Here is a 27,302-nt window from a genome sequence, read left to right as displayed (position 1 = left end):
GCATGTTTTCATGTATTTCTTGGCCATTAGACTATCTTCATTTGAGAAGTTTCTATTCATGTCTTTATTCACCTTTTATTGGGGTTGTTTGATTTTTCTCCTTACTGATTTCCTCGAGTTCTTTGTAGATTTTGGTTGTCAGCCCTTTATTGGATGTATAGCATGCAAGTAAGTTCCTCCCACTCTGTAGCTTGTTTGTTTACTGTGTCCCTGGCTATGCAAAACCTTTTTAATTTGATCAGGTCCCATTTATTTTTGTTGTTGCTGTGGTTTCTTTTGGGGTCTTCTTCATAAATTCTTTCACTGGACTGTTATCTGTAAGAGTTTTTCCAACATTTTCTTCTAGACTAGCGGTTCTCAACCTGTGGGTCGTGACCCCTTTGTAACAATGAAAATACACTGCAGCATTAGGAAGGTTGAGAACCACTGTTCTAGACTTAGTATAGTTTCCTGCCTTAGGTGTTAAGTCTTTTATCCATCGTGAGTTAATTTTTGTGAGTGGTGAGAGTGGCAAGTCCTCTCACCTCACTGAAAAAGTTTCAGTCTTTTAAGTGTGGCTATCCAGTTTTCCCAGCACTGTCTGTTGAATAGGGATTCTTTCCCCTAGTATATGGTATAATCTGCTTTGTCAAAAATCAGATGGGAATATGAGGATGTGAAGCTTTATCTCAGGTTCTCTGTTCTGATCTCTGGTCTGCTTTTGGGCCAGTACCATGCTGTTTTGGTGATGTCTCCTGATTTGTCTTATCACGTAAGGGTGCGTTGGCTATTCAGGGTCTTTTCTGGTTCCATATGAAGGATAGAACTATTTTTCCTAGACCTCTGAAAAATGGTGTTGATATTTTAATGGGATTGCTTGCATCTATAGATCACTTTGGGCAGTACAGACATTTTAACAATGCTGATTCTGTTGATCCGTAAGCATGATGTATTTTCCCATCTGTTTATATCCTCTGCAGTTTCTTTCTTCAGCGTTCCATAGTTTTTGCTATTGAAGTCTTTCATCTCTTTTGTTAAGTATATTCATAGATGTTTTCTTTTCTTTGTTGCTACTCTCAAAGTTATTGTGCTTTGATTCTCAGCTTGACCGCTGATGGTGTTGATTTGTGTACAACTGATTTTGTAGCCTGAGACTTTGCAAAATTTATCAATTCCAGGAGTCTCTTAGTTTGAATCTTGGGATATTCTAGATACCAGATTTTATCTTCAGCAAATAGCAACAGTTTGACCTCTTACCTCCCCGTTTGGACACCCCTGGTTTTCTTGCTTGACTGCTCTGGCTGGGACTTCCAGCACTTTGTTGAATGGAAGAGGTGACAGTGGACAGCCTTGTCTAGTCCCAGTTCATCTGGGACGGGGACTTGCTCAGATGTAATCAACACACAAGCTTGGAGTCAGTAAGGTCTGGAACCAATCTCAATTCTGGCATAAGCTGGGTCTTTTCTCAAGTTATTTAAACATTCTAAGCCTGTTTCCTCATCTGCTAATGGAGAAGCACCATGACTGAGGGTTAAATGATACACATCACTTGTAGCGGGCCTTCCACGGTGCTTGACACCTGATAGATAACACACATGAGAATGGCCAACAAATCAAGCCAACCTCTCCCAGTCCAAATAGAGCACTACGGTGGGTGAGGATATAAATGAGAACCTGATGTAGGGCAGACGCCTTTTTAAAATACTACACATCGGGCGGCGCCTGTGGCTCAGTCGGTAAGGCGCCGGCCCCATATACCGAGGGTGGCGGGTTCAAACCCAGCCCCAGCTGAACTGCAACCAAAAAATAGCTGGGCGTTGTGGCGGGCGCCTGTAGTCCCAGCTGCTCGGGAGGCTGAGGCAAGAGAATCGCTTAAGCTCAGGAGTTGGAGGTTGCTGTGAGCTGTGTGATGCCATGGCACTCTACCGAGGGCCATAAAGTGAGACTCTCTCTCTACAAAAAAAAAAAAAAAAATACTACACATCACTGCCACACTCTTTTAGCAAGAAAAGGCAGGAATTATCTTAGTGTGACAGGGTATTGTAGAAAAGTGGAAAGAGACTGGACTTGGAGCCAGCAGGTCTGAGTTAGCACTCTGACTCTACTAATTGCACCTTATGTGAATTGCACGATTCTTTTAGTCTCTTTATACTTTTTCCCTGTGTATAAAATGGAAGGTTTTTACCACACTGATGGCCCTTCATGGACAATAGATAAATGTTTCATAAATCTTGACTTTATACAGGTAAAAGCTGAGGCAGATTGTGGTTAAGTAATTTGGGGCTGATAGTCATCAGACCACTACAGGTAGAGAGGAATCCCAGACTACAGGATAAAATTCTTTCTTTTTTTTTTTTTTTTTGCAGTTTTTGGCCAGGGCTGGGTTTGAACCCGCCACCTCTGGCATATGAGGCCGGCACCCTACTCCTTTGAGCCACAGGCGCTGCCCAAAATACTTTCTTTCAAGTGTAAAAAAGATGAACAAAATGTTCCCAATTCTCAGATACCAGATATTCTATTTTAAGTTGCTAGTTGTAAAAGGCAAAATGGCTACTGAAATCTTCCTTTCAGACTCATGTTGATAAAAGTATTCACATGTAATAGATCAGATGATACAAGGAAAGTTAAGCAAGTTTTTCTCTAGTGCTAACAAAGAAAGCTATTAAACAGTGTCTATGCAATTCCTCACTTTTGTCTTTTGTCTCTCTCTTTACCAAACCCCAATAGGAGCCCTGCTTTCAAGGCTAACATGAGCACTGCTGTTGAACTCTTTCACCCAAAACCCAGTAATGGGAGCAATGCTTCCAAGGCTAACCTGAGTACTGCTATTGAACTCTTTCACCCAAAGCCCAGTGATAAGAGCACTGCTTCCAAGGCTAAACTGAGCACTGCTGTTGAACTCTTTCACCCAGAGTGAAATAATCTTCTCTCCTGTCTGGGAAAAGGGTGTACACAAAAGAAACATACATCTATCTTTTGTTTTTATTTATTCAAAGAACTGCTTTTTCTGAAAAGCCTACAGCAAAATGCCATCAGATATGCAGAAGCCAGAACCTGTTTACATCTTCACTCACAAAATCACTGGATTCTCTCAGAATGAGAAAGGAGACTTTGTTTACTTAACCAACAAAGTTTTACTCAAGTTCTTTCAATACTTCAAAATTCAAATCCCTGATATCTTAAGAATTCAAATAACCAAACTAATGTCTCAGATTCTATTGTTCAAGTCCAGATTTACTGTCACGTGTAAATAAGATGAAACTCACTGAGCAGCTCTGTAGTGTCCACCACCAGCTCAGAGTGAACACAGAATAAATAAGATGGTTTGGGGACTATTTTTCCTCTTCTCAATTGTAAGAACATGAGGAAAACAACGTCTGGTAGTAATGATTTCAAATTTTAGATTATCTTCTGAACAATTTATCAGATTTATTTTCTGAAAATATTTTTTTCCTTAAACTGACAAAAAAGGGGTGAGGGTAAAGCTAATTTCAGTGGTGTGACACAGTGACTGACCTGTAAAAGCTCCTTTCCGCACCTTGGGAAATATCTCATAATGCAGTCATGTTCTAATACTTGTTTCCACTGGCTGCCTCCCGTGAGTCCTGGGACCCTTGCCCTTCTTCTATGAAGTATATAGTTGGAAGAAAAGATGAAAATAGGGCAAAACCTGCCCCTGGATTTAACCTTAAAGAAACTATTAACAATGAAACAAGAGGTTCCTGAAAGACGCTGCTGGGCCTATGCCGGCGCTGGGCTATGAAGTCCTGCGTTTGTTCTCAGACATCTCAGGCTGACCCCCCCACCTCCTCGTCCAAGCCCTTCACCGCACACACACACAAAATACATACAGGAGTATAAAATTTTTCTAAGGAGAAAAGTGAGAGACACTGGGCTTAAAATGGAATTGGATGGCAGATAATCAAATGAGGCTGGGTTTCTGAAGAGGAGACGGCCGGTCTCTGGCTTCCTGCAATGATCACATCATCACGTTAAGCGCTAAAATGCAATACTGTATAGAAAAGAAGTTTCCAAGACTGAAACAAAAGTCACCCTCTGGAAACACCCAATTCCACTTCTCCCTTGACCCATTAAGTAACTCAAAGAGCAAACTGGGGAGTAGCAGCAAAGAAGAATGATCACCTCCATCTCATACATCGGTGGCCCCAGGATGTCTTTCAGAGCGTGGAAATCAATCAAAATTGGCATTTCAGGTGGCAGGGCCAGGTCGGTGGCATCATTGATAGAGTCAGGCTTTGCATCTTCTAAGATGTGCTCTTTGCAACCTAAGAGAGAAAAACTGATTTCACCTTGTGTATCTGTGGAATGGAGGGGGAAGAACTGGTTTCTAAGAGCCCCTTAAGGGTGGTGTTTGTGATTCTTCCCTCCCTCCTTCCTTCCTTCCTTTCTCTCTCCCTCTTTTTTTTTTTTTTCTTTAGAGACAGAGTTTCACTTTATCACCCTCGGTAGAGCGCTGTGGCGTCATAGCTCACAGCAACCTCCAACTCCTGGGCTTAGGCGATTCTCTTGCCTCAGCCTCCTAAATAGCTGGGACTACAGATGCCTGCCACAATGCCCAGCTACTTTTTTGTTGCAGTTTGGATGGGGCCGGGTTCGAACCGACCACCCTCAGTATATGGGGCTGGTGCCCTACCCAAAGAGCCACAGGCACCACCCTCTCTTTTTCCTTTTTTAGACAGGGGTTTACTCTCTTGCCTGGGCTAGAGTGCAGTGACATCATCATAGCTCACTGCAGCCTCCACCTCTGGGCTCCAGCGGTCCTGCTCCCCCAGCCTCCAGAGTGACCTTGTTTACTATCTGTTTCCTCCATTGAAGTGTAAGCTTCAGAAGGGCAGTAACCTTGCCTGTCTTCTTTTTAACTATTACATTCTTAACTCAAGAGCAGAGCCTGGCACTATGTAACTTAACGACTCTAAGCCAGATGCTGAAGGGTCAAATACAACAGATGACTTTGGACAATTCTGTTAGATCAATGTAACTTAGGGCTAGTGACAACTTTTCAATTCCCTCTTCAGGGAAGTTTGATCATGTGTCTCATTTTCTGATGGGCAATAGGAACTTGGAAATGATAGAACTCATATAAGCAATGCCTCTTTTGCAAGCATATAACTCAACTCTGTTATTTTCCAATAAGTAAATATAATTAGCAATGCCAGGGTAAGAGAATTTGAAGCCTGGTCTGAAATCCCTATAATAACAGGCTCTTTTCTTTACCTAAGAGCTCTAGGTTGGGTGATATCTTGTCACTGCAGTGGCTCATTTTGGTTTGGGCTTCAGACATAGAGGGAGCAGGACTCAACCGACCCTCTAACCACCACACTAGTCTCTGTAAGTCTCTATTATAGTCTTTGTAAGCCCAGTATGAGTAAAGAAAAATATTACTTAATCTGTGGTCAGAAACCTAAAATGAGCAAAGGATTTAAAAATGCAGGAAATATGGGTGGTGCCTGTGGCTCAAGGAGTAGGGTGCCGGTCCCATATGCCAGAGGTGGCAGGTTCAAACCCAGCCCTGGCCAAAAACCACAAAAAAAAAAAAAAATGCAGGAAATACTTGGGTTCTATTCTAAATCTATGATTCTTCCATTCTTGTATCATAAAGTTAAAAGAATTATTTTTCCACTAACTCTTTTCCTTTTAAAAGTGATTAGTGAATATATTTAACAATAATAGACCCTAAGTTTAGACTCTAACAACTGGAGACATCCTGGGGTGCTGCTAAGTAATCCTCGTGTGACCTTCGGGGTCTGCCCTCTTGCCAGGCACCACTGGGCTGTTTGTCAAGACTGAATCACGGGTTATACAAGACAGAAAATATAACAGCTCGTATCTTTTGTCACTTGATGGCTATCTGACAGAGCAAATCTCTGTAGGATAGCTGTGAAAATGAAAAAGAAAATCCTTTATAGACTGCCCAAAAGCAACATCGTCTGATGGGTGTACGTCTTGAATTATAAATATTCTCATAATCACACCTCTGTAATGTCAACATGATCTTTCAAAGTTTGGCTCAACCATGTTCTAGGAAATCTTCCCTGATCCTTCTACCTTCTCTTACATCATTTATTTGTTTCACAAAGTCTAGCAATTGCTGGGTTACTCAGCAGCGTGTGGAAACAGGGGATTTTCTGCTTGCTGCTCTTTCTGCAGGGCGTTTAAGCAATACCGACCAACAGTAGGAAAACACGCAAATGATCAGGCTCGCTATAAGCAGGTATCAGAATAAAAAAGCAAGTGCTTAATTCAAATTAATGCACAGAAAGAAAAGCACCACCCGTCTAAGGTTACTCTGCTCTAAAGGTGCGAGGTAGCGGCACCCTGAAACTTTAGCCAGTGCTCACAGAACCTGCAAGTTTCTCTAGGCTGAGGTGCTTTGTGACAAGCTTTTCTGAGATCTAATTACTGTTACCATCTGTATTTCACTATCGCGGGATGAAGTAAGCTTGATGGGTAAAAGCTAATCCACAATTTTTTTTTTTTCTTTTTAAGAGACAGAGCCGCAAGCTGTCACCCTGGGTAGAGTACCGTGACATCACAGCTCACAGCAACCTCAAACTCCTGGGCTCAAGGGATTCTCCTGCCTCTGCCTCCCAAGTAGCTGGGACTGCAGGCGCCCACCAGAACACCCGGCTATTTTTTGGTTGCAGGTGTCATTCTTGTTTGGCGGGTCAGGACTGGATTCCAACCCACCAGCTCAGTTGCATGTGACTGGTGCCTTAGCTGCTCGAGCCACAGGTGCCGAGCCACTCCAGAAATGTTTTGTAGTTCTCAGCATACAAGTCTTATAACCTTACAGTCTTATAACCTCCTTGGTTACACTTATTCATAGACAGTTAATTTTTACAGCATTGGTTAACTTATTCATAGATAAATTCAATGCTATTGTAAATGGAAGTGCTTTCTTAATTTTCCTTTCAACTGTTCATTTCCTTAACCTCTTTAACTTTCCATTTTCCATACTTGAAAATAAGGAAAACAGGAACTACATTTCAAATAATTCTTCTACAGATAATGGATATAGGATATAGCAATAATGAAAGCAGAGAGTAGCTAACGAGTTAGACCTACAGCCTGTCTCCCTAGGTCAGGATCTCCACCCCGACATCTGCCAGCTATGAACCTTGCACAAGTTATTTGATCTTCTGTGCTGCAGTTTTCTCATCTGCAAAATAGACCTAAAAACAATACCTGTCTTATAAGGTCATTTGAGGATTAAATCAGTAAATACATGCAAAATGCTTTGCACAGAGTCTGGCACATAGTAGGACTTTCTAAAGGATTATTCTCTCCCTGTCAGAATTTTCACACTAGTCTACTAATTTGGTCAAGTTCTTCGAGAGAGAATGGATACTGGATACAGCCATAATGAAAGCAGAGTCCCTGCAGGTCAGACTCTCCGCCCTGCCAGCTGCCAGCTGTGAACTCCACACAAGGTACCTGGCCTTCTGTGCCTCAGTCTTCTCTTCTGCAGCACTGCTTCCCCACGTCCATTTTACTACTTGTAAATGAGTTTTTCTAAATTACTGCTCTAATTACATCACTTGTACAATGAAACATCTTTATAATATAGTTTTTCATCACAAATTAAGCAAATTTCTAATTCCTAAAATCTGCCTTCAAGGACCACAATATAGTGCCAAATCACCTTTTTAATCCTAGCTCCCACTATTCTGGAATGTTTTCCTCGAAGGAGTAACTACCCCCTTAACAATAATTCAACTAACATTTATGGAGCATAACTCTTGAGTAAAAACCAGGGCCCTCCAAATAAATAATATGGTTAAAAATGGGCAGAAACCCTGAATAGACATTTCTCAAAAGAAGATATACAAATGGCTACAGGTTTATGAAAAAATGTTCAACATCACTAATAATCAGGAAAATGCCAATCAAAACCTCCTATCTACCAGAATGGCTATTACCAAAAAGACAAAAAACCCCCAAACATTTGCATGAGTGTGGAGAAAGGGGAAACTTTTACATACTGTTGGTAGGGATGTAAGTTAGTACTGCCATTATGGGAAACAGTATGGAGGTGCCTCAAAAAATTAAAAATAGAACACCATGTAACCTAGCAACCCCACTCCTGGGTGTATAATATATATCCCAAGAAAATGAAATCAGTAGATTGAAGTGATATCTGCACTCCTGTGTTTACTGTAACACTGTTCACAACAGCCAAGATGTGGATATCAGTGGATAAATAGATTAAGAAAATGTAGTGTATACACACAATGGAACAGTATTCAGCCACGAAGAAGAATGCACTCCTGTCATCTGCAGCAATATGGCTGAATCTTCAGGACATTTTGTTAAGAGAACCAAGGTGGGCACAGAAAGACAAATGCAGCATATTCTCACTCATGTGTGGGATCTAAAGAAGTCGATCTCATGAGAAGGTAGAATATTGCTCATAGAGGCAGGCCAGGGAGGGAAGAAGGGGGCTGGGCAGAGTTTGGCAAACAAGTACAAAATTACGCTTGGACGGCAGCACCAAGTTCTAGAGCACCACTGCACAGGAGGGTGATCATGGCGAATAGTATTGTATTGTTTTCTTCTTATTATTTTTTTGAGACAGAGTCTTACTATGTTGCCCTTGGTAGAGTGCTGTGGTGTCACAGCTCACAGCAACTTCCAGCTCTTAGGCTTTGGCGATTCTCTTGCCTCAGCCTCCCAAGTAGCTGGGACTACAGGCACCCACCCCAACGCCTGGCTATTTTGTTCTTGTAGTTGTTGTTGTGTTGTTTGGCAGGCCTGGGCTGGATTAGAACCTGCCAGCTCCGGTGTAAATGGCTGGTGCCCTAGCCACTGAGCTACAGGCACCAAGAATGTATGGTATTTTCAAAATAGCTATAGAGGACTTTGAATGTTCTTATCACAAGAAATAATGAATGAATATCTTTTTTTTTTTTTTTTTAAGTAGAGACAGAGTCTCACTTTATTGCTCTCGGTAGAGTGCTGTGGCTCACACTGCTCACAGGAACCTCCAACTCCTGGGCTTAGGTGATTCTCGTGCCTCAGCCTCCTGAACAGCTGGGATTACAGGCGCCTTCCACATGCCCAGCTTTTTTGTTGTTGTTGTTGTTGCAGTTCAGCCAGGGCCGGGTTTGAACCCACCACCCTTGGTACATGGGGCCGACACCCTACCCACTGAGCCACAGGTGCTGCCCCATATGCTAACTATCTTGATTTGATTTTTTTTTAAGAGTCTCACTCTTTCACCCTGGGTAGAGTAGTACCCTGGTGTCATAGCTCATGGCAACCTCAAATGCTGGGGCTCAAGTGATCCTCTTGCCTCAGCCTCCCAAGTAGTTGGGACTACAGGCACTCACCACATGCCTATTTAGTTTTTCTATTTTTAGTAGAGGCAGGGTCTTGCTCTTGCTCAGGCTGGTCTCAAACTCTTGAGCTAAAGCAAACCACCTGTCTTGGCCTCCCAGAATGCTGAGATTACAGACGTGAACCACTGTGCGCAGCCTGATTTCATTTTTTACATTTCAAATTAATATAAGGGTACAAACAATTAAGTTACAATGTGTGTATATGTGTTTCTTTGTGTGTGTGCTTGTTAGGTAAAGCCCTTGTTGTCGTTGTACCCCTCACACAGGAGATGTGCCATATACCCTCACATTGTGCCCATTAGGTGAGAGCACATCAATCCCACTCCCTCCTTCACTCCCACTTTCCCCTAAACTTGAATTGAGTTTTTCTCCTGTATGGGCCTGTATTAGTTCATCTACTGCTTCATATTATTATTGAGTACTTCTTTTCCATTCTTGTGATACTTTAGTAAACAATGTTCTCTAACTCTACCCAACTTAATACAAAAGATGCAAAGTCTCCATCATTCTTATGTCTGAATGGTACTCCACGCTGTACCAGTTTGTTAATCCATTCAGGGGTTGATGAGCACTCATTTGATTTTTTTTTTTTGTTTGTTTGAGATAAGAGTCTCAAGCTGTCACCCTGGGTAGAGTGTCATGGCATCATAGCTCACAGCAACTTCTAACTCTTGGGCTTAAGCAATTCTCTTGCCTCAGCCTCCCAAATAGGTGGGACTATAGGTACCCACCACAATGCCCAGCTATTTTTTGATTGTAGTTGTCATTATTGTTTGGCAGGCCCGGGCTGGATTCAAACCCGCCAGCTCTAGTGTACATGGCTGGCGCCCTAGTCGCTGAGCTATAGGCCCTGAGCCAGTACTGATTTGATTTTAATACAATGTATACATGTTTGGAAATGTCACACTATACCTCACCCATATGTACAATTCTCATGTGCCTATTTAGAAAAAGGAAGAAAGGGGCCCCAGTTTTCTTACCTGTAAAATGAAAGACTAGATGAATTCTCTCCCTACACTGTGAACCACAGCACCTTACACAATATAGGTAATGATTTATGGTCTGTTCATTAGACTGAATTTTGGCTGTGTAATTCTTAAATTTTAATAAAATCTATGAAGAAATGACAAATCACCAAAATAATTAATTTGCCAAAAGATTACTAAGTTTCTAATATTGATTTTGCCAAGTAAACAAACATTTTGAGTCAGTGAAAATTAATTATGTAATAAAATTACTTATTTTTTTATTTTATTTTTTTTTTACTTATTTATTTTTTTTGCAGTTTTTGACCAGGGCTGGGTTCGAACCCGCCACCTCTGGCATATGGGGGCAGCACCCTACTCCTTTAAGGTACAGGAGCCACCCTATTTTTTAATTTTTTTTTTTTACCTTTCTTATAAAATTACTTCTGAATAGATTACAAGTTTTCTGGAAAGTTGAATCCCACCACACTTGGGTTCCTGAATTATGGAGCAGGAGCAAAGTGGAACTTGGAGACTGGTGCTCTCCTGTCAGGGCCTAGCAGCTGTGTAAGTGGCTCTATGCACAGCCAGCTGCAGAGAGGCCACATTGGAAGGAGGACAGTGGCTTACATCTCAACTCTTTAGCATGCATGGTAGACATGGATTCAGACCCTGTCTAAGCATAGGACAGAAAGATATATATGGCTGCAATTATATAAACTGAATTTTTTTTTAAACTGGCCTACTTTAAAAAGTGAGATGAGTTGCTGAGATTGTAAGTGGATTTCTTATTTTACAAGATGGTGTCATGTGTCTCAAAGCTAAACTAACATGGATGTAAAGCATCGGAGAACCTTCTCATGGGAAGGCAGAAAGGGAAAAACAAAGGATTCTCAAAAGAAAAGAAAAAGAAAAAACTCAGAAAAATCTCAATATTTCCAAGTGTATAATTTGTGCTGTCAGTTTCAGGTTAACCTTTTCCAGAAAACCCTCTTTCCAGCCAGAGAAGTGTGTTCAGTTACTGACCAGGCCTGCCACAGCATTTGGGGCTGCGTATTTTCACCTTTTTGTTTTTTTTCTTTTCTTTTTTTTTTTTTTGTAGAGACAGAGTCTCACTTTATGGCCCTTGGTAGAGTGCCGTGGTCTCACACAGCTCACAGCAACCTCCAACTCCTGGGCCCAAGCGATTCTCTTGCCTCAGCCTCCCGAGTAGCTGGGACCACAGGCACCCACCACAACACCCGGCTATTTTTTGGTTGCAGTTTGGCTGGGGCCGGGTTTGAACCCGCCACCCTTGGTATATGGGGCCGGCGCCCTACCGACTGAGCCACAGGCGCTGCCCTTGTTTTTTTTCTTTTAAATGAATTAGCTATAATGGAGAAATCTTTGGATCAAATGCCCAGAAAAGCTTTTCTAAGAATAAATTCTTTCTTCTTTCTGTTAATATTTTCTTCATTATTTAAGGGGCAGCAATAGAATCATAACATGATCAAAACCATTTTCTTTCAAGTTTACCTACTAAACATTTCTATATAATAATCACTGAAATATAGATGAAAGTTATGACTGAGTCATTTTTTTCAATTTTATTGGCAATTATCCATGAATTGCCATTCTATCATGAAAATAACAAAGAGTATCTGCAAAAATTGTTTCCATTTTTCCATTCAGATGAATTTAGAGATGCAAGCAAATGGCCTTTTTGTCTTAATTCACTAAAAGCAATTTTAAAGAGTTATAAGTATATTTTTAATAAATAATGAAACAGCTCTCAATGATTAGTTCAATGCCTCCACAGACTTCAAAAACCAGCATTTTATCTAACTTTTAGAATTATATGTTTATATATCGACCTTCGCCAGCAGACTACACATTTATTAAGCTCTCTCTCTAGTCTGCTGCCCAGAGCCCAGTTTAGAAGCTGGTACACAGGAAGCAGTCCGGTGCTGCCTCTCAGTCACTGTGAGCCCACATGCAGGACGATGGTCCCACAAGCTCAGAATGAACTGAAGAGTTCCTACCCCCTGGGGTTGGCATAGCGCTTGTAAAGCTGCAGCACAAAGCACCATTCACATGTCTGTGGTGATGCTGAGTGAACCAACCTACTGTACCAGCAGTCCTATTAAAAGTACAGCACTGGCGATTATATACATAATAATTGATAATAAGTGACTACATTACTGGCTTATACATTCACATTCACTGTATTATACTTTTTCAAAACACTGAAAACTTTTTTTTGGCCAGGTGGCTTATACCTGTAATCCTAGCACTCTGGGAGGAGGGATGGGTGGATTGCCTGAGCTCAAGGGTTCGTGACCAGCCTGAGCTAAAATTAGCTGGGTGTTGTGGCAGGCTTCTGTATTCCCAGCTCCGTGGGAGGCTGAGGCAACAGAATCGTGTGAGCCCAAGAGTTTGAGGTTGTTGTGAGCTGGGATGTCACGGCATTCTACCGAGGGTGACAAAGTAAGATTCCACCTCAAAAAACCCCAAACCAAAACCAAAACATTTTTTTACAGATGGCATCTCACTATGCTATACAGGCTGGCCTCATTTTTGGGCTCAAGCAATCTTCCTGTCTTAGTCTCTCGAGTAGCTAGGACTATAGGTGCCCACCATTGCACCTGTCTGTACTAGACTTACCGTTGTACTCCTATCATTAAAAAAAATGTTAACTGCAAAGTGGCTTCTGAAAGGTTCCTGAGGAGGTGTTCCAGAAGAGGCCCACTCAACAGACTAATAAAACTATTCCTAACCACTTCTGCAATACAGAAATTTCCATTCTCTACTAACCACAGGTTTTCCTTAGAACTCTAAATAAACTCAACTCTGGTAAATGGGGATTGTATTAACAGAAATAAAACATATAAAAACCTTTAAAATAGGCCAAAAAAAATCTGTGGGAGCCAGACTTCAAGATGGTATTTGGCTTTCAAATATCCTATTCCTATCCCCTGTCATACCGCACAAGGGTTGATCTATGTTGAGCAACAGAACATGGCAATAGTGATGGTTACCAAAGACTGCAGCTTCCATCTCACACTGTCTCGCCCTCTCTCCCTTTCTCTCACATCATTCCTTTTGGGAGAGGCCAGCTGCCATGTCCTGAGTTCTGAGAGATGCACATGTGGTCAGAAGCTAAAGACTCTGGCCAGCAATGAGGAACTGTGGTCAGCTAACAACCATGTGAGTGAGGTCAGATTCTTCTGAGTTGAGCTTTTGGCCGGCTGGCAACTTGACTGTAAGCCCCATGAGAGGTCTCGGGCTAGAACTACTATTCAGTTGAGCTGCTTCAAGATTCGTGACACATAGAAACTGGGATAATAAATGTTTGTTAGAAGCTTTGATCCACTAAATTTGGGAGTAACTTGTAAGACAGCAATAGACAACTAATATAAAATCCTAAAGACAAAGAGACAGATCCCGTAACAATTAGAAGGCTGCTGCAAGAAGACAAAGACAGGGATTTAGCAGTAAGTTACACAGAGCACAGAAGGTGCCTTCTATCACATATAGCATTTTCCACGACTACAAGAAATGCATCCATCACAGTAGACAAGAGAATAGATATGCATCAGATTTAGTGAAGACTAGTCCAAAAAACAAAATGGTGAAAGGATCAAAAGCACTTGATTTTCCTTCAGGGATAACTTTCTGTTTTGGTTAGGAAGGAGTCACACTTAAAATAACTAACATAAAGCGAGTCAAGGACTTGAGGAGGCAATGGCAGAAAGCCACAACAAAGGATTCTGAAAGCAGCCTGACAGACAGCTGAGTCCTGAAGAACCAGACTCTGAGAAAGTCCAGGCAGAGAGGAGTCGGCAGAGAGGAGTCGGCAGAGAGGGAGAGCAGGTGGAGAGGAAGAGCAGGCAGAGAGGAGTCAGCGGAGAGAGAGAGCAGGCGGAGAGGAGTCCACAGAGAGGGAGAGCAGGCGGAGAGGGAGAGCAGATGGAAAGGGAGAGCAGGCGGAGAGGAGCCGGCAGAGAGGGAGAGCAGGCGGAGAGGAGTCGGCGGAGAGGGAGAGCAGGCAGAGAGGGAGAGCAGGTGGAGAGGAGTCGATGGAGAGGGAGAGCAGGTGAAGAGGAGCTGGCAGAGAGAGGTAAAGCACCACAACGAGTAGAGGAGCAGACACAAGCCTGTTGGTGGTGCCTCTTCCCTGTGGTGCTAGGGGTACTTGCTTAAGTGGCAGGACACCTCTGACCTGCAGACCTCATTTCTGCCTATAGTTAAAGGTATGGTAAACTGGGAGAATTAAGGTCAGTGAATAATGAGAACCAGTGCTATAAAAAGAAAAGCTTTTATTTTGATACACATTTTTAACTTAAGTTTCCGGAAAGAATATACCAAGGACTTAAGGATATGATATCTACCTTCTTCCACTACACTAAGTTGACTTCACTGTCCACTTGCCCGTAGTCTCAGCTACTTCTGAAGTTGGCAAAAGACCCTACCCTTAAAAAAAAAAGAAAGAAATTCTCATAAAGTGGATAGATTTGTAATCTAGCTAGCCCAATCTAGTGGTCAGCAGGGGGCTCAGGGATCTAGCGAGAGGAAAAGCCTGTCTTCACTGACATCAAATCTTACTGCTTATGACTCATACCACACAACCACTAGCCCCCTTTCCACTTTATAGTTTGTATTTTTCTATGGACTGGGAAACAGTAAAGCTTTTATAAAGACACATCTATTAACTGAGTCAAACAGACAAGGTACAGTGTTTATTGAGGAATATTTTAAAGGGATTTATGAATCAAATCAAACTAAATGGCTCCTGAAGATCCTATTCAAATGAGTCTTTATAATAGTAATTATATAAAAATGGTGGCCTAAAGCTATAAAACAAAGGCTTTATTTCTTCTTAAGTTTTTTTCCCTTCTTACTTTGGGATAAAGTGAGCATCGCTACAAATCACATGGATAGAATATGTGCTATATGTAGAATCATGAAATTATTTAGTCAAAACTAACTCTGAGAATTAAAGATTGTCAAGGCAACTGGAACATCACTGCAAAATCCCAGGAAAAAGGAAACCAGAAAGAAGGAACTTAAAACTCTACATTCAAATCCCCGTCAAGTTGTTGACTAACTTCTAGGTTCAGTATATTCAGGGTGAGGCTCCAAGAAACCTGGGAGAAAAGAACAGTTAGGAGGCCAAAGACCTCACCTGTCTTTCAGTCAAGAACTCTAAAGGATCGGGTCCTAAAGTGAATATCATACCCCAAGTAATAAGGACCACATCCTGGGAGTACCACATGCCAGAAGTAAAAACAGTATATCTCAGGAATAAGGCCTGACCTGAAATAGACCAATCCTAACAAAGCCTAAAACTAACTTTGACAGGACCAAAGGATCTGTCCATATTCTAGCTACCTGAAGAAAATGTAACACTGTAATCCTTTTTGAAGGATAATAATAGCTAGAGCCTTTGTTTTTTTTTAAATCCACAATGCATAGAAACCAGTAAAAAAACCACAAGAAATGCTAAAAACAGAACAAATGACTAAAAACTAAGAAAAAACAAATCTGATTCACCTGTGAGTCTTAAAAACAGATTCACAGGTGAATCAGAGAATAAAAACCATGATTAGTATCTCCAAAAAGAGAAGAAAAGATGGAGTAAATAGATGAAAAGAGAGATTTCAACAGAGAATCTATTGGAGTCTCTTCTTCTCCAAACACACATACATATGCACACACACACACAAATACACATAACATCTCCCGCAGTCTCTACATATACAAAGAATCAAATGGAGGCGGCGCATGTAGCTCAGAGGAGTAGGGTGCCGGCCCCATATACCAGAGGTGGTGGGTTCAAACCCGGCCCCGACCAAAACAACAACAACAACAAAAAAAAAAAAAACTGCAAAAAAGAATCAAATGGATACTATAGAAGTTCAAAACATAATACGCAAATTAAGAATTTGAGCTCGGCGCTTGCGGCTCAAGCAGCTAAGGCACCAGCCACACACACCTGAGCTGGTAGGTTCGAATCCAGCCCGGGCCCACCATAAAGCAATGACGGCTGCAACAAAAAATAGCCAGGCGTTGTGGTGGCCGCCTATAGTCCCAGCTACTTGGGTGTTGGAGGCAGGAGAATCACTTGAGCCCAGGAGTTGGAGGTTGCTGTGAGCTGTAATGCCACAGCACTCTACCCAGGGCGACAGCTTGAGGCTCTGTCTCAATAAAAAAAAAAAAAGAATCTATAAACAATTAGAATTAAATCAATTTGGCAAGTTAGTTGAATATAAGATCAATATAATATTCCTATATCCTAGCAACAAAAAAAATTAGAAAAACTTAAAAACACCATTTATAATAATAGACATACACAGATCAAATACCAAAAAATATATCCAAAGAAAAAATATGTATGGTGGCACATGCCTCTAGCCCCAGCTACTGGGAGGCTGAGGCAAGAGGATTGCTTGAGCCCAGGAGTTCGAAGCTGAAGTGTGCTATGATCATGCCTGTGAATAGCTACTGCATTCCAGCCTGGGCAACACAGCAAGACCTTGTCTCAAATTACAAACAAATAAATGATTAGAAAAAGAAAAATAAGTAAAACTGTGCCAATGAAAAAGACTTGATAATAGCAAATTGGTTTGTTTTTTTTTTTTTTTTTGGCCAGGGCTGGGTTTGAACCCCCAACCTCTGGCATATGGGACTGGCGCCCTACTCCTTGAGCCATAGGCGCCGCTCGTTGTTGTTTTTTTGAGACAGAGTCTTACTCTGTTGCTCTAGGCTAGAGGTGGTGTCATAGCTCACAACAACCGCTAACTCCTGGGTTCAAGTGATCCCCTTGCCTCAGCCTCCTGAGTAGCTAGGACTCTAGGTGCCTTCCACAATGCCTGACTATTTTTTTTTTCTTTTACTCTTGCTCAGGCAATCCGCCCACCTTGGCCTCCCACAGTGCTTGGATTACAGGTGTGAGCCACTGTGCCTCGCCCACAAATTGTCAATGGATATTATACTCAAGTACTTTTATAGATTCAACTTATAGATTCAATGTAATAACAATCAAAATACCAGAGTTTCATTTATTTATTTATTGGTAGAAATTGAAAAGCTGATTTCAAACCCAGCCCTGGCTCAAAACTGCAAAAAAAATAAAAATGAAGAAAAAGAAAACTTAACTGGATACTGGAAGGTCTGCAATAGCCAAGGGAATCTTTTGTTTGTTTGTTTTGAGACAGCATCTCACTCTGTCCCCCTGGGTACAGTGCCGAGGCATTATAGCTCACAAGCAAACTCAAACTCCTGGGCTTAAGCAATCCTCCTGCATAAGCCTCCAGAGTAGCTGGGACTACAAGCACTAGCCACAATGCTGGGCTAAGTTTTCTATTTTTAGTAGAGACGGTGTCTCTCTCTTGCTCAGGGTGGTCTTGAACTTCTGAGCTCAAGCAGTTCTCCTGCCTTGGTCTCCCAGAGTGGAAGATTATAGACATTACCCACCTCACCTGGTTGACACAATAAGTTTTGAAACTGTGTGATACTGCCACTGAAAATTTTATCTCATGCCCAAACTACCATTCACTTAATATGTCAATGAATTTAATTCATTTTCCCTATAAGTGTGTATGTAAGGTCTACATTACTTGACCACCTATAGTACACATTTACGTGATATATATATTTATTTTTTTTGAGACAGAGCCTCAAGCTGTCACCCTGGGAAGAGTGCCGTGGCATCACAGCTCACAGCAACCTCCAACTCATGGGCTCAAGCGATTCTCTTGCCTCTGCCTCCCAAGTAGCTGGGATTACAGGTGTCTGCCACAACGCCCGGCTATTTTTTTTTTTGGTTGCAGCCGTCATTGTTGTTTGGCTGGCCTGGGCTGGATTCGAACCTTGAAGCCGCTTGAGCCACAGGCGCCGAGCCATTTAAGTGATATTTTAAAAGCTTCTCTATAATGACACCCAACCCAGTTCATGAATGATTGTTAATTCTGTGTTAATTTCTTCTTTCTTTTTTATTTTTTATAGTAGAGACCAGTTCCTGCTCTTGTTCAGGCTGGTCTTGAACTCCTGAGCTCAGGCAGTCCTCCTGCCTCGGGCAACCAGAGTGCTAGGATTTATCTTTTTTTTTCTAACCAATTTTTCAGGTGCTTTCTATATGGATAATCAGAAACTAACTTCTACTGAGGTTCTTTTATTTAATGTGGCTTCCTCAATAAATACTACATTGTTCAAAAATAAAGTAATTGAAAGTGTGCCCTATTATGAGAAACTTTGTAAGGACTGATTATAATACGAATCCTGAGGATAATCTTTGTGGTAAAATCTTACTAGATATTAATTGGACATAGTACTTGAACAAATGAGTATTTGCCCAACTCTACAGAGAAACACCTAAGTAAGGAAAATTGAGTGCATAGAACATTTGTGTTTTGGCTAAAGACAGGAAAAAAGCAGAATAAAACTTTAGTCACGCAATCAACTAATCCCTTAATCAGACTAATACTCCGGAAATGTCAAGGGCCATTCAGAAAAAACTAATAACATGCAGAAAAACACAGGCAGTATTGTTTTGAAATAAATATCTTTATTTTGTAGGTAACTAACCGAAGCCATAAATATTCGTCCTCTAACGCAGATCAACTACAAACCTCACTTCCCTTTAAAACTCTCTATATTATTTGGTTTATTTAAGTTAAGACCCCACAAATACAAAAGGTAACTGTTCACAGACCAGGGCCTCTGGGTTTATGCCTGAAAGTTTGTTTGATGCACTGGAGGTTTCTGCCTGTTTTGAAGCTTGTGGACTAAAACTACTTTTCTTCCTGGCAGTAACCCCAGTATTATTTTTTAACATTAAAAAAAAAAATTCCCACAGTGCATTACTTAAAATTTTTAAGACTGTTGTGCTTCATACTCTAATTTTAAGTAATTCATTTTTTAATGAGAAAGTTTTAGTATTAAGCTCATATAAACTTAGTGACACAATAACCCAAGGTAGGTATTTTTTAGAATTTTTCTTTTCGCTTGCTAAGGCTATGAGCAGCGATCTGGGACCTACAGTATTCTACAAAGACCTGGAGCGCAGTTGTTCACTGGTTGTACAGGGTGAGAGTTGACTCGGAGGGCAAGCCTGTGCCTCTGATAAAGACTACAACCAAAACCAGCCTGAAGAGACCATCTGGATGTCTCTGGTAACATCTCAACTAACCACATCTGCTTAACTATGTTATAATGTTTTAGGAGGTGCTCTGTGAATCATGGATTTAATAAAAAATAAATAAATAAATATTACCATGAAAAACCGAATGTTATCACACAGTTCACAAGCTATTGGAACAAGTCCTTGAATATCTGTGGATTACTTTTAAGTCACTAATACGATCACAGATCTTATTAGAAATATGCTAAGTGGGGCGGCACCTGTGGCTCAGTGAGTAGGGCGCCGGCCCCATATACCAAGGGTGGCAGGTTCAAACCCAGCCCCAGCCAAACTGCAACAGCAAAAAAATAGCCGGGGCGTTGTGGCGGATGCCTGTGGTCCCAGCTACTCGGGATTCTGAGGCAAGAGAATCGCCTAAGCCCAAGAGCTGTGAGGCCATGGCACTCTACTGAGGATGACAAAGTGAGACTCTGTCTCAAAAAAAAAAAAAAAAAAAAAGAAATATGCTAAGTGATGGATGTATAAACATTAAGTAATGCATAACTATGGAACATTTCCCTTGACATCAAATTCCTCTGAATATATTATTACCAATTCTAAACCATACCACCTAAATCTTAAACACATAATTTTCAAAATATGTTAAGTAGACAACCTTATTTCATCCTCTACCTTTCTCTCTTGTCACAGACAAGAACAGAAAAGACCCAGCCTCAGCTGCCGACAGTTGCGGCCACACAGTAAATCTGGGGCAGCTTTTGGAGCTCAGCTCTCTGCTGCCTCTGCCAGCTACACCAGTGACTTCCATTCCTGACAGGCACTTCATCAGCTAGGACACGTTCTAAAAATTCAGAGTTCTACAAATGGTAGCTGAACATGTGTTTACATCTATATTTCCTCTCCAAATCCTATTAAAATGGCAATTAAAAAATAAAAGAAGTATAAACCCATGAGAACAAGAACGAGACACCGTGGAAAACAGAAAGCTGGCAAAGTAACAAACACTTGGCAGGCCAGAGAAAGCGGAGCCTTCAGTGTCTGTGGGGACAAGGGTGGAAGAGCAACAACAGCACTTGATCTGAGCCATAAAACCCTAGGCAAGCACAGGGATTCGAGTTGCCACTGACAGTGTGGCTGAAGGGTGGCACTAAAAACAAGGTGTTAAAGCTTGGATAAGAAACACTTGGTGCTCCTTGTCCTCACCCCAACTCCACATTACCAGGGCACTGCCCCTCTCCAATTTAACAGAAGACGGGAGGTTAACGGTGTAGAAAACGGACCAGTGAGCTTCCAGGCAGCGTCGGGGTGAAGCACGGTACTGGAAACAGAAGGGTTATGTGAGTTTACTGTTTGATGATACTGCTTTTAATTAAATTTACCTGCTCAGAAAGAGAAGAAAAACCAAGGAAGGTATTTAACAGCCTCTGTCCCACTAATCCTATCACAATTATGGCTTTCAATCATATTCACTGAACCCCTTTCTGGAAAGACCTATAGAAATGGTCTAACATGTAATAAATCTCTACTACTAAATAAATTTTCACTTCCCTACTACTCGTCATGTTTTTTTGTTTTTTTTTTTTTTTTGAGACAGAGCCTCAAGCTGTTCCCCTGGGTAGAGTGCTGTGGCATCACAGCTCACAGCAACCTCCAACTCCTGGGCTCAAGCGATTCTCCTGCCTCTGCCTCCCAAGTAGCTGGACTTACAGGCGCCACCACAATGCCTGGCTATTTTTTGGTTGCAGCCGTCATTGTTGTTTGGCAGGCCAGGCTGGATCTGAACCCGCCAGCTCAAGTGTATGTGGCTGGCACCTTAGCCACTTGAGCCACAGGCCCTGACCCATCGTGTTTGTTAAAATAAGTTTTAGCAAACTACATAACAGCATGAACTGAGAACGCTTATGATTCTGGGGCAAGTAGTTAAAATGTGTAAGAAAAACAAATCGTTACATGTGGAGTCATTCCAGAGTACAAAGATATGCCTTTGTAGTCTATGGACAGCTTGGGTTTTTTAATGTTGTAACAATTATTCATGTTATAAATTATGCAAAGAATTAACAATTGTCTAAATCAGAAAGAAATAAGATGACAGAATCCATATATGAAGTGTACCATCATTACAAAGAGGAGAAAGTTACTAGATCCTCAAAGCTTGAATAATGAGAATTATTCTAGTGAAGACTCTCTATTTGTAAAAGAGAATCCTCTTGATAAAATATATCAAACATTAAGATATTACTTGCAGAATGCATCTGACCACACAGCAGCGTGCCACCGCTCCAAGGACTACTTGACCCCTCCCTCCACACCCAGCTTTCCTCTGTCACTCACTCTGGGCCTGGTGGCCCCAGCACAAAGTCACCAACCTTCTCCCTCAGTCGCGTCGGAACGGTCCAACTTGGCTTCTTTATGTTGTCCTTCTGCCACCTTCACAGCAACGGCTCGGCAGACGGCCCCTAACTTTCTGTCCAGAGAACGAACCCCTGCCTCTCTGGTATACCTGTCGCCAAAGAAAAATATTTTACTTTTGACTAAATACCACCTGTACTGACAGAAGTAATATGATTAACGTTTTTTTTACTAAAGAAACAGCGTACATTTAAAAGTTCATCACCTTTTCTCAACTATGAACTTTTCCACACTTAGAACTTCTCCTTAAAGTGCTATTATTTCTTTAATGTTCAGACATGTTTTCAGCCACAACTACTTCCTTTATACATATTATCTTGTACTATTCCCTTATACCTAAAAATGAATCCTTGATTGTCCAATTTATATTGCCAAAGTAAATTTAGCAGCACATAAAACAACATTTATTCCTTGATGATATATTTAAAAGTTTTCTTAAAATTTGTCATTTAGGAAAATTCTAGATAAATTTATTGTACTTGAAATCGTGCTGAAAAAGAATCAGAAACTGCACTCTGTTGAACTGAAACAAGGGTGTTCAACTTTCCTTTTCTCTGCCTCACACAGAAAAAGGAGAGTCATCTTGGGCCACACAAACATTAACAAAAGCTGATTGGAGAAAAAGCTCTGGGTATATTTTTCATAATATCCGACACCACAGATAAGCAAAAACAGTCCTCATAAAATCAGCATATGCCCTGCAGGCCACAGGTTGGACACCCTTGAACTAAAAGCATTTTATGAATCTGAGACAGAAATCTGGTTTCTTACAAGGCACTGTGCTAATCATCTCCATTCAGTACATTTTTTTTTTTTTTTTGGGCAGTTTTTGGCCAGGGCTGGGTTTGAACCTGCCACCTCCGGCATATGGGGCCAGTGCCCTACTCCGTTGAGTCACAAGTGCAGCCCCATTCAGTGCATTTTCATTGTGAAGATTTCTAAAGGAAGAAAGTAATCTAATTGTGACGTTGAGAAAAAGACTGTACTCCTGGTTAAGCAGATCTGCTTAAAAACATTTAGGTTAGAATCAAATTCCATAAGTCATTCCACAAACCATATATAGTGCAGCCATTTCTGGCCATCAGCTTTGGATGGACTTGAATGGGCAGCGTAAGAAAAAAAATGCAGTTTTTTTTTTTTTTTTTGTTATTGTTTTGTTTTTGGTGAGACAGAGTCTCACTTGGTTGCCCTTGGTAGAGTGCTGTGGCATCACAGCTCACAGCAACCTCAAACTCTTGGGCTCAAGTGATTCTCCTGCCTCAGCCTCCCAAGTAGCTGGGACTAAAGGTGCCTGCCACAACATCTGGCTATTTTTAGAGACGGGGTCTCACTCTTGCTCAGGCTAGTTTCGAACCTGTGAGCTCAGGAAATCCACCTCCCTTTGCCTCCCAGAGCGGGATTACAGGCATAAGCCACCTTGCCTGGCCCAGGAATGCAGTTTTATGGGAAAACTTGATTTGATCAGGCAGTCAGGGATACTGCAGACTTTAGGGAAGCAGATTTTAAAAGTTCTGGGACAATCCCATATAATGAGTGAGAGACATGAACAGAACCTACTCTGAAGATAGATGAATGGCTAACAAACATGAAAAAATGCCCATCGTCCCTAATCATCAGAGAAATGCAAATTGAAACCACCCTGAGATACCACCTAACCCCACTGAGAACAGGCCACATCATAAAGCCTCAAAGCTGCAGATGCTGGAGTGGATGTGGAGAGAAGGGAACACCTTTACACTGCTGCTGGGACTACAAACTAATTCAGGCTCTTTGGAAGGAAGCATGGAGAATCCTCGAAGAACTCAAATTAGACCTCCCACCTGACCCTACAATCCCACTAGTAGGCATCTACCCAGAAGAAAAAAATTCATTTTACCATAAGAACGTTTGTACTAGATTGTTTACTGAAGTTCAATTTACAATTGCCAAGATTGTAGGAAATAACCTAAATGCCCACCAACCCATGACTATATTCATAAGCTACGGTATATGCATACCATGGAGTATTATTCAGCCATAAAAAGATGGAGATTTGACACCTTTTGTATTTATTTACCTGGATGTAGTTGAAACATTCATTTTAGTAAAACATCACAAGAATGGAGAAGCAAGAATCCAATGCACTCAATACTAATATAAAGACAGTAGATGAACTAAATACAAGTCCACGTAAGAGAAAAACTCAATTCAAGTTGGGGGGAGAGGGAAAGTGAAAGGGGACTGGCGAGCTCCCACTTAATGGGCACAGTGTAAGGTATATGACACACCTCCTGGAGGCAGGACACAACTACAACAGGGACTCTAACAAATGCAAACACTGTAACCTAATTATCCCTCATATTAATCTGAGATTTACGAAAAAGTCATCCTTCTCTCTCAGGCACAGAGTGGGAGACACCTTTAAAAAAAAAGTTCTGAGAGAAGGCAGACAAAAATCCTCAGCTAAATGGTCTAGCAGGGGCGTTTAGCCTATTTTCTTTCCTGCTGCACACTGGCAGAGCAAGAGCTGTCAGGAATTGTCTCGGGCCACACACTGAATACACAAACACTAAGGAAAGCTGGTGAGCACAAGAAAAGATCTGCGCGTACTTTACACAGTATCTGACAACACAGATAAGCAAAAAATCCTCAAATAATCTGCATGTGGTCTGTGGACCACAGGTTGGACACCCCTGCTAAAGTAAAGCTCATTTCAATCAAAAGGATCAAAGACTATATAAAATATAGTTCATATAATTTTAATAAGAAAACGAGGGAGCATCTTAAAATAAACAAACATTTAAAAATAAAACAAAAAACCCTATGTAAGGCGGCGCCTGTGGCTCAAAGGAATAGGGCGCCAGCCCCATATACAGAAGGTGGCGGGTTCAAACTTGGTCCCAGCCAAAAAGTGGAAAAAAATAAAAAATAAATTAAAAACATGCCCTATATAGTTTCCTAGACCACTATTGATCAGTTGCGGTTAAAGATCCGGATAAAAGAGGGGAGAAGAGACTGAGGAAGCTGCACACGCGCGAGGACACACAGAGATGGAGCCAAGAGACTCAGGGCTGACTGCAGCCCGCTGACTGACTGCGGCCTGCTGACTGCGGGAAGGACAGCAACAGAACACGCTTTGACAGACACATCTAGAGCAATGATGAGCTAGGAACTAATGCAAATCGTGAGTCATCAACAGCTGGCCAAACACAGTGGACACACCAACCCCTATTTGCTACCCCTAAACTGAAGAGGGAAGAAAGAATCACCGGGGTCAAATGAGAATTGGTTGATGTTTTGCACAATGACTTGAACATAAGAATGCTATAAATGCTGATTTTCACAGGACATAAAACTAATGTATCTCATAATTAAGATAAAATAACCAATTTGCTGGTAGCTGAAACTAACAATAAAATATATATAATTACAAACTTACATTTGTAATTTGGGTTCTAAAAAATCCAACTCTCTATAAATATAGAATGAGATATACCAAGCTTACCAGAAAAATTCACCGAAAAAGGCAAAGAGAAAAATCTTTAAAAAGCTAAGAATCTAAAGTCAGAGTAAGAAAGCACGGCCTTCCTGGTATGCCAGGAACTGTTCAGGCGCCCTTCTGGTGTCCCACTGAAGCTCCTCCTGACCCCCTGCGGGACCTCATCCGAGATGGGGTTTTCATGTTCCATCCCTATGGCGGAAGACGTGGACGCAGTCTTTTTGCTGTGTTTGTTTGCCTGCTCCGCTGCTACAGCCTATAGTACGCGTGTTTCCTCGTGTGCTGGGGACTCTGGCCCGCAGACAGTGCAAGTTGTACCCTCTCTGTTCTGACAGGTTTTGATGCAAACAGGTGAGCATGTGTTGTATGTGCGTGGTTGTGTTTGCAGGAAGAAGGCAGGGAGAAAGCATGTAAGTGACAACGGTAAGGGTTTCTGAGGACAGTGAGGCTGAAGGAGAGTTTAGTGATGAAAGTGAGCATGAAGAAACTTCCTGTATGCAGTGGTGTTAGTTCCAGTGAATCTGAAGCTAGTGAAGAAGAAGAAAGTGACAATAAATAGCTGGAAGGTTTATTGTAATGGTGATGACTTTATAGCTTCCATGTTCTGTCACACAACAGGGATTCACCCTTCCTCAAAGTGCTTGGCAAAACCACTGAAGTTAAACATTTCCAGCTTTTTTTCTCAGATGATCTTACTGGTGAAATTGTGACAAATATATATGCAGCAGAAAAAATATAGAAGGTGACTCCACTAACAAAATACTCCATGTGGCCCTTGTGGAAGGATGTTTTCTCAGAAAAAATGAAGGGGTTCTTTGGTGTAATGCTGAACATGGCTCTGAACTGGAAGGTGCAGTTATTTGGCCATTCTACTGAAGACTGGCTAGACTGACCCCATTCTTTAAGAATATTTTCTCTCATCTCTGTTTTTCCCAAATATTTTGGATGCTGCATTTAGTTCCTTCTTTCACATATCGAGGGAGCAAGGGGAAGAGTGTTAGGCAGTATGCTGACCATAAACCCAGCGACCTGATCTACCAGGAAAAAGTGTGGCTACAGACGGGAGCATAGTGTGCTTCAAAGGAAGGACCCGATTCAAGTGCTGGAATCTCAAGAAGTCTACAAAGCAGTGCCTAGGAATTTCTTGCTTGTGTAATTCAGAAAATGGTTATGTGTCTTCTCACATTGCCGTTTATGGCAAGACAACAACAGAGTCTTCTTTGTCCTGATTTGCCCTTTACAGCTCGAATAGTGATTCATTTTGCACAAGTTTTGCAAGCACAAACGAGTGCTTGAAGCTATCACATTTACCCTCAACTTGATCGGGAATTGCATAAAATGAAAATACATGTAACAGGAACAGTTATGGCTTCTAGGAAGGATTTTCCAAGTGATCTGAAAGAGAAGAAATGCTGAGTCCATTTTTTGGCCTCAAATACAACTGGTCACTGGTTATAGGATGAAATCGCCTGTTCAATTTGAAAGACTGACAGTTGTTTTAGAATACACAAAGTTTGGGTGGCACCTGTGGCTCAAGGAGCAGGGCACCGGTCCCATATGCCAGAGGTGGTGGGTTCAAACCCAGCCCCAGCCAAAAAAAAAAAAAACAAACAAAAAACCACACACACACACAAAGAATACACAAAGTTTGCAGGCAGAGTGGACAGAACTGACCAGTACTGCTGATGTGATGGATTTACACTGAGGTCCTACAAATGGTGGGAAAAAACCATTCTCCAGCTGATGAAAGTTGCAGTTGTGAACAGCTACATCCTTTACTCATTAGACAGGAAGGACAGTGGAGAGTAAGTGCAGACGCACCTTTCTACAGGAGAAATCTCATCACTCAGCTTGTGAGCAACATGAGGAACAGAAATTCAAGACAGGAGACCATCATCTCTGACGTGAGGAGAGGCTAAATGGGAAGACGCATTTTATAATGCAAATGAAAAAAGTCAGCAAAGGATTGCATGGTTTGCAGAAGAAAGGAG

General features: G+C 41.5%; 1 protein-coding gene across 2 annotated transcripts in view; it reads right to left on the bottom strand.

Annotated features, from left to right (window-relative positions):
• Positions 1–27,302, bottom strand: part of LONP2 (lon peptidase 2, peroxisomal) — a 109,918-nt gene that overhangs the window by 17,830 nt on the left and 64,786 nt on the right. For both annotated transcript variants that reach the window (XM_053582108.1, XM_053582109.1), the window contains 2 exons: positions 21,791–21,924; positions 4,123–4,265 (listed from right to left, as the gene is read on the bottom strand). In XM_053582108.1, the coding sequence (XP_053438083.1) occupies positions 4,123–4,265; positions 21,791–21,924 (277 nt within the window). The remainder of the gene's footprint in view (positions 1–4,122; positions 4,266–21,790; positions 21,925–27,302) is intronic.

Source organism: Nycticebus coucang, chromosome 2 (genome assembly GCF_027406575.1).
Source record: "Nycticebus coucang isolate mNycCou1 chromosome 2, mNycCou1.pri, whole genome shotgun sequence".
Classification (NCBI taxonomy): domain Eukaryota; kingdom Metazoa; phylum Chordata; class Mammalia; order Primates; family Lorisidae; genus Nycticebus; species Nycticebus coucang.
Note: the sequence above shows the minus strand (reverse complement) of the source record. Positions and strands in the feature narration are given on the sequence as shown.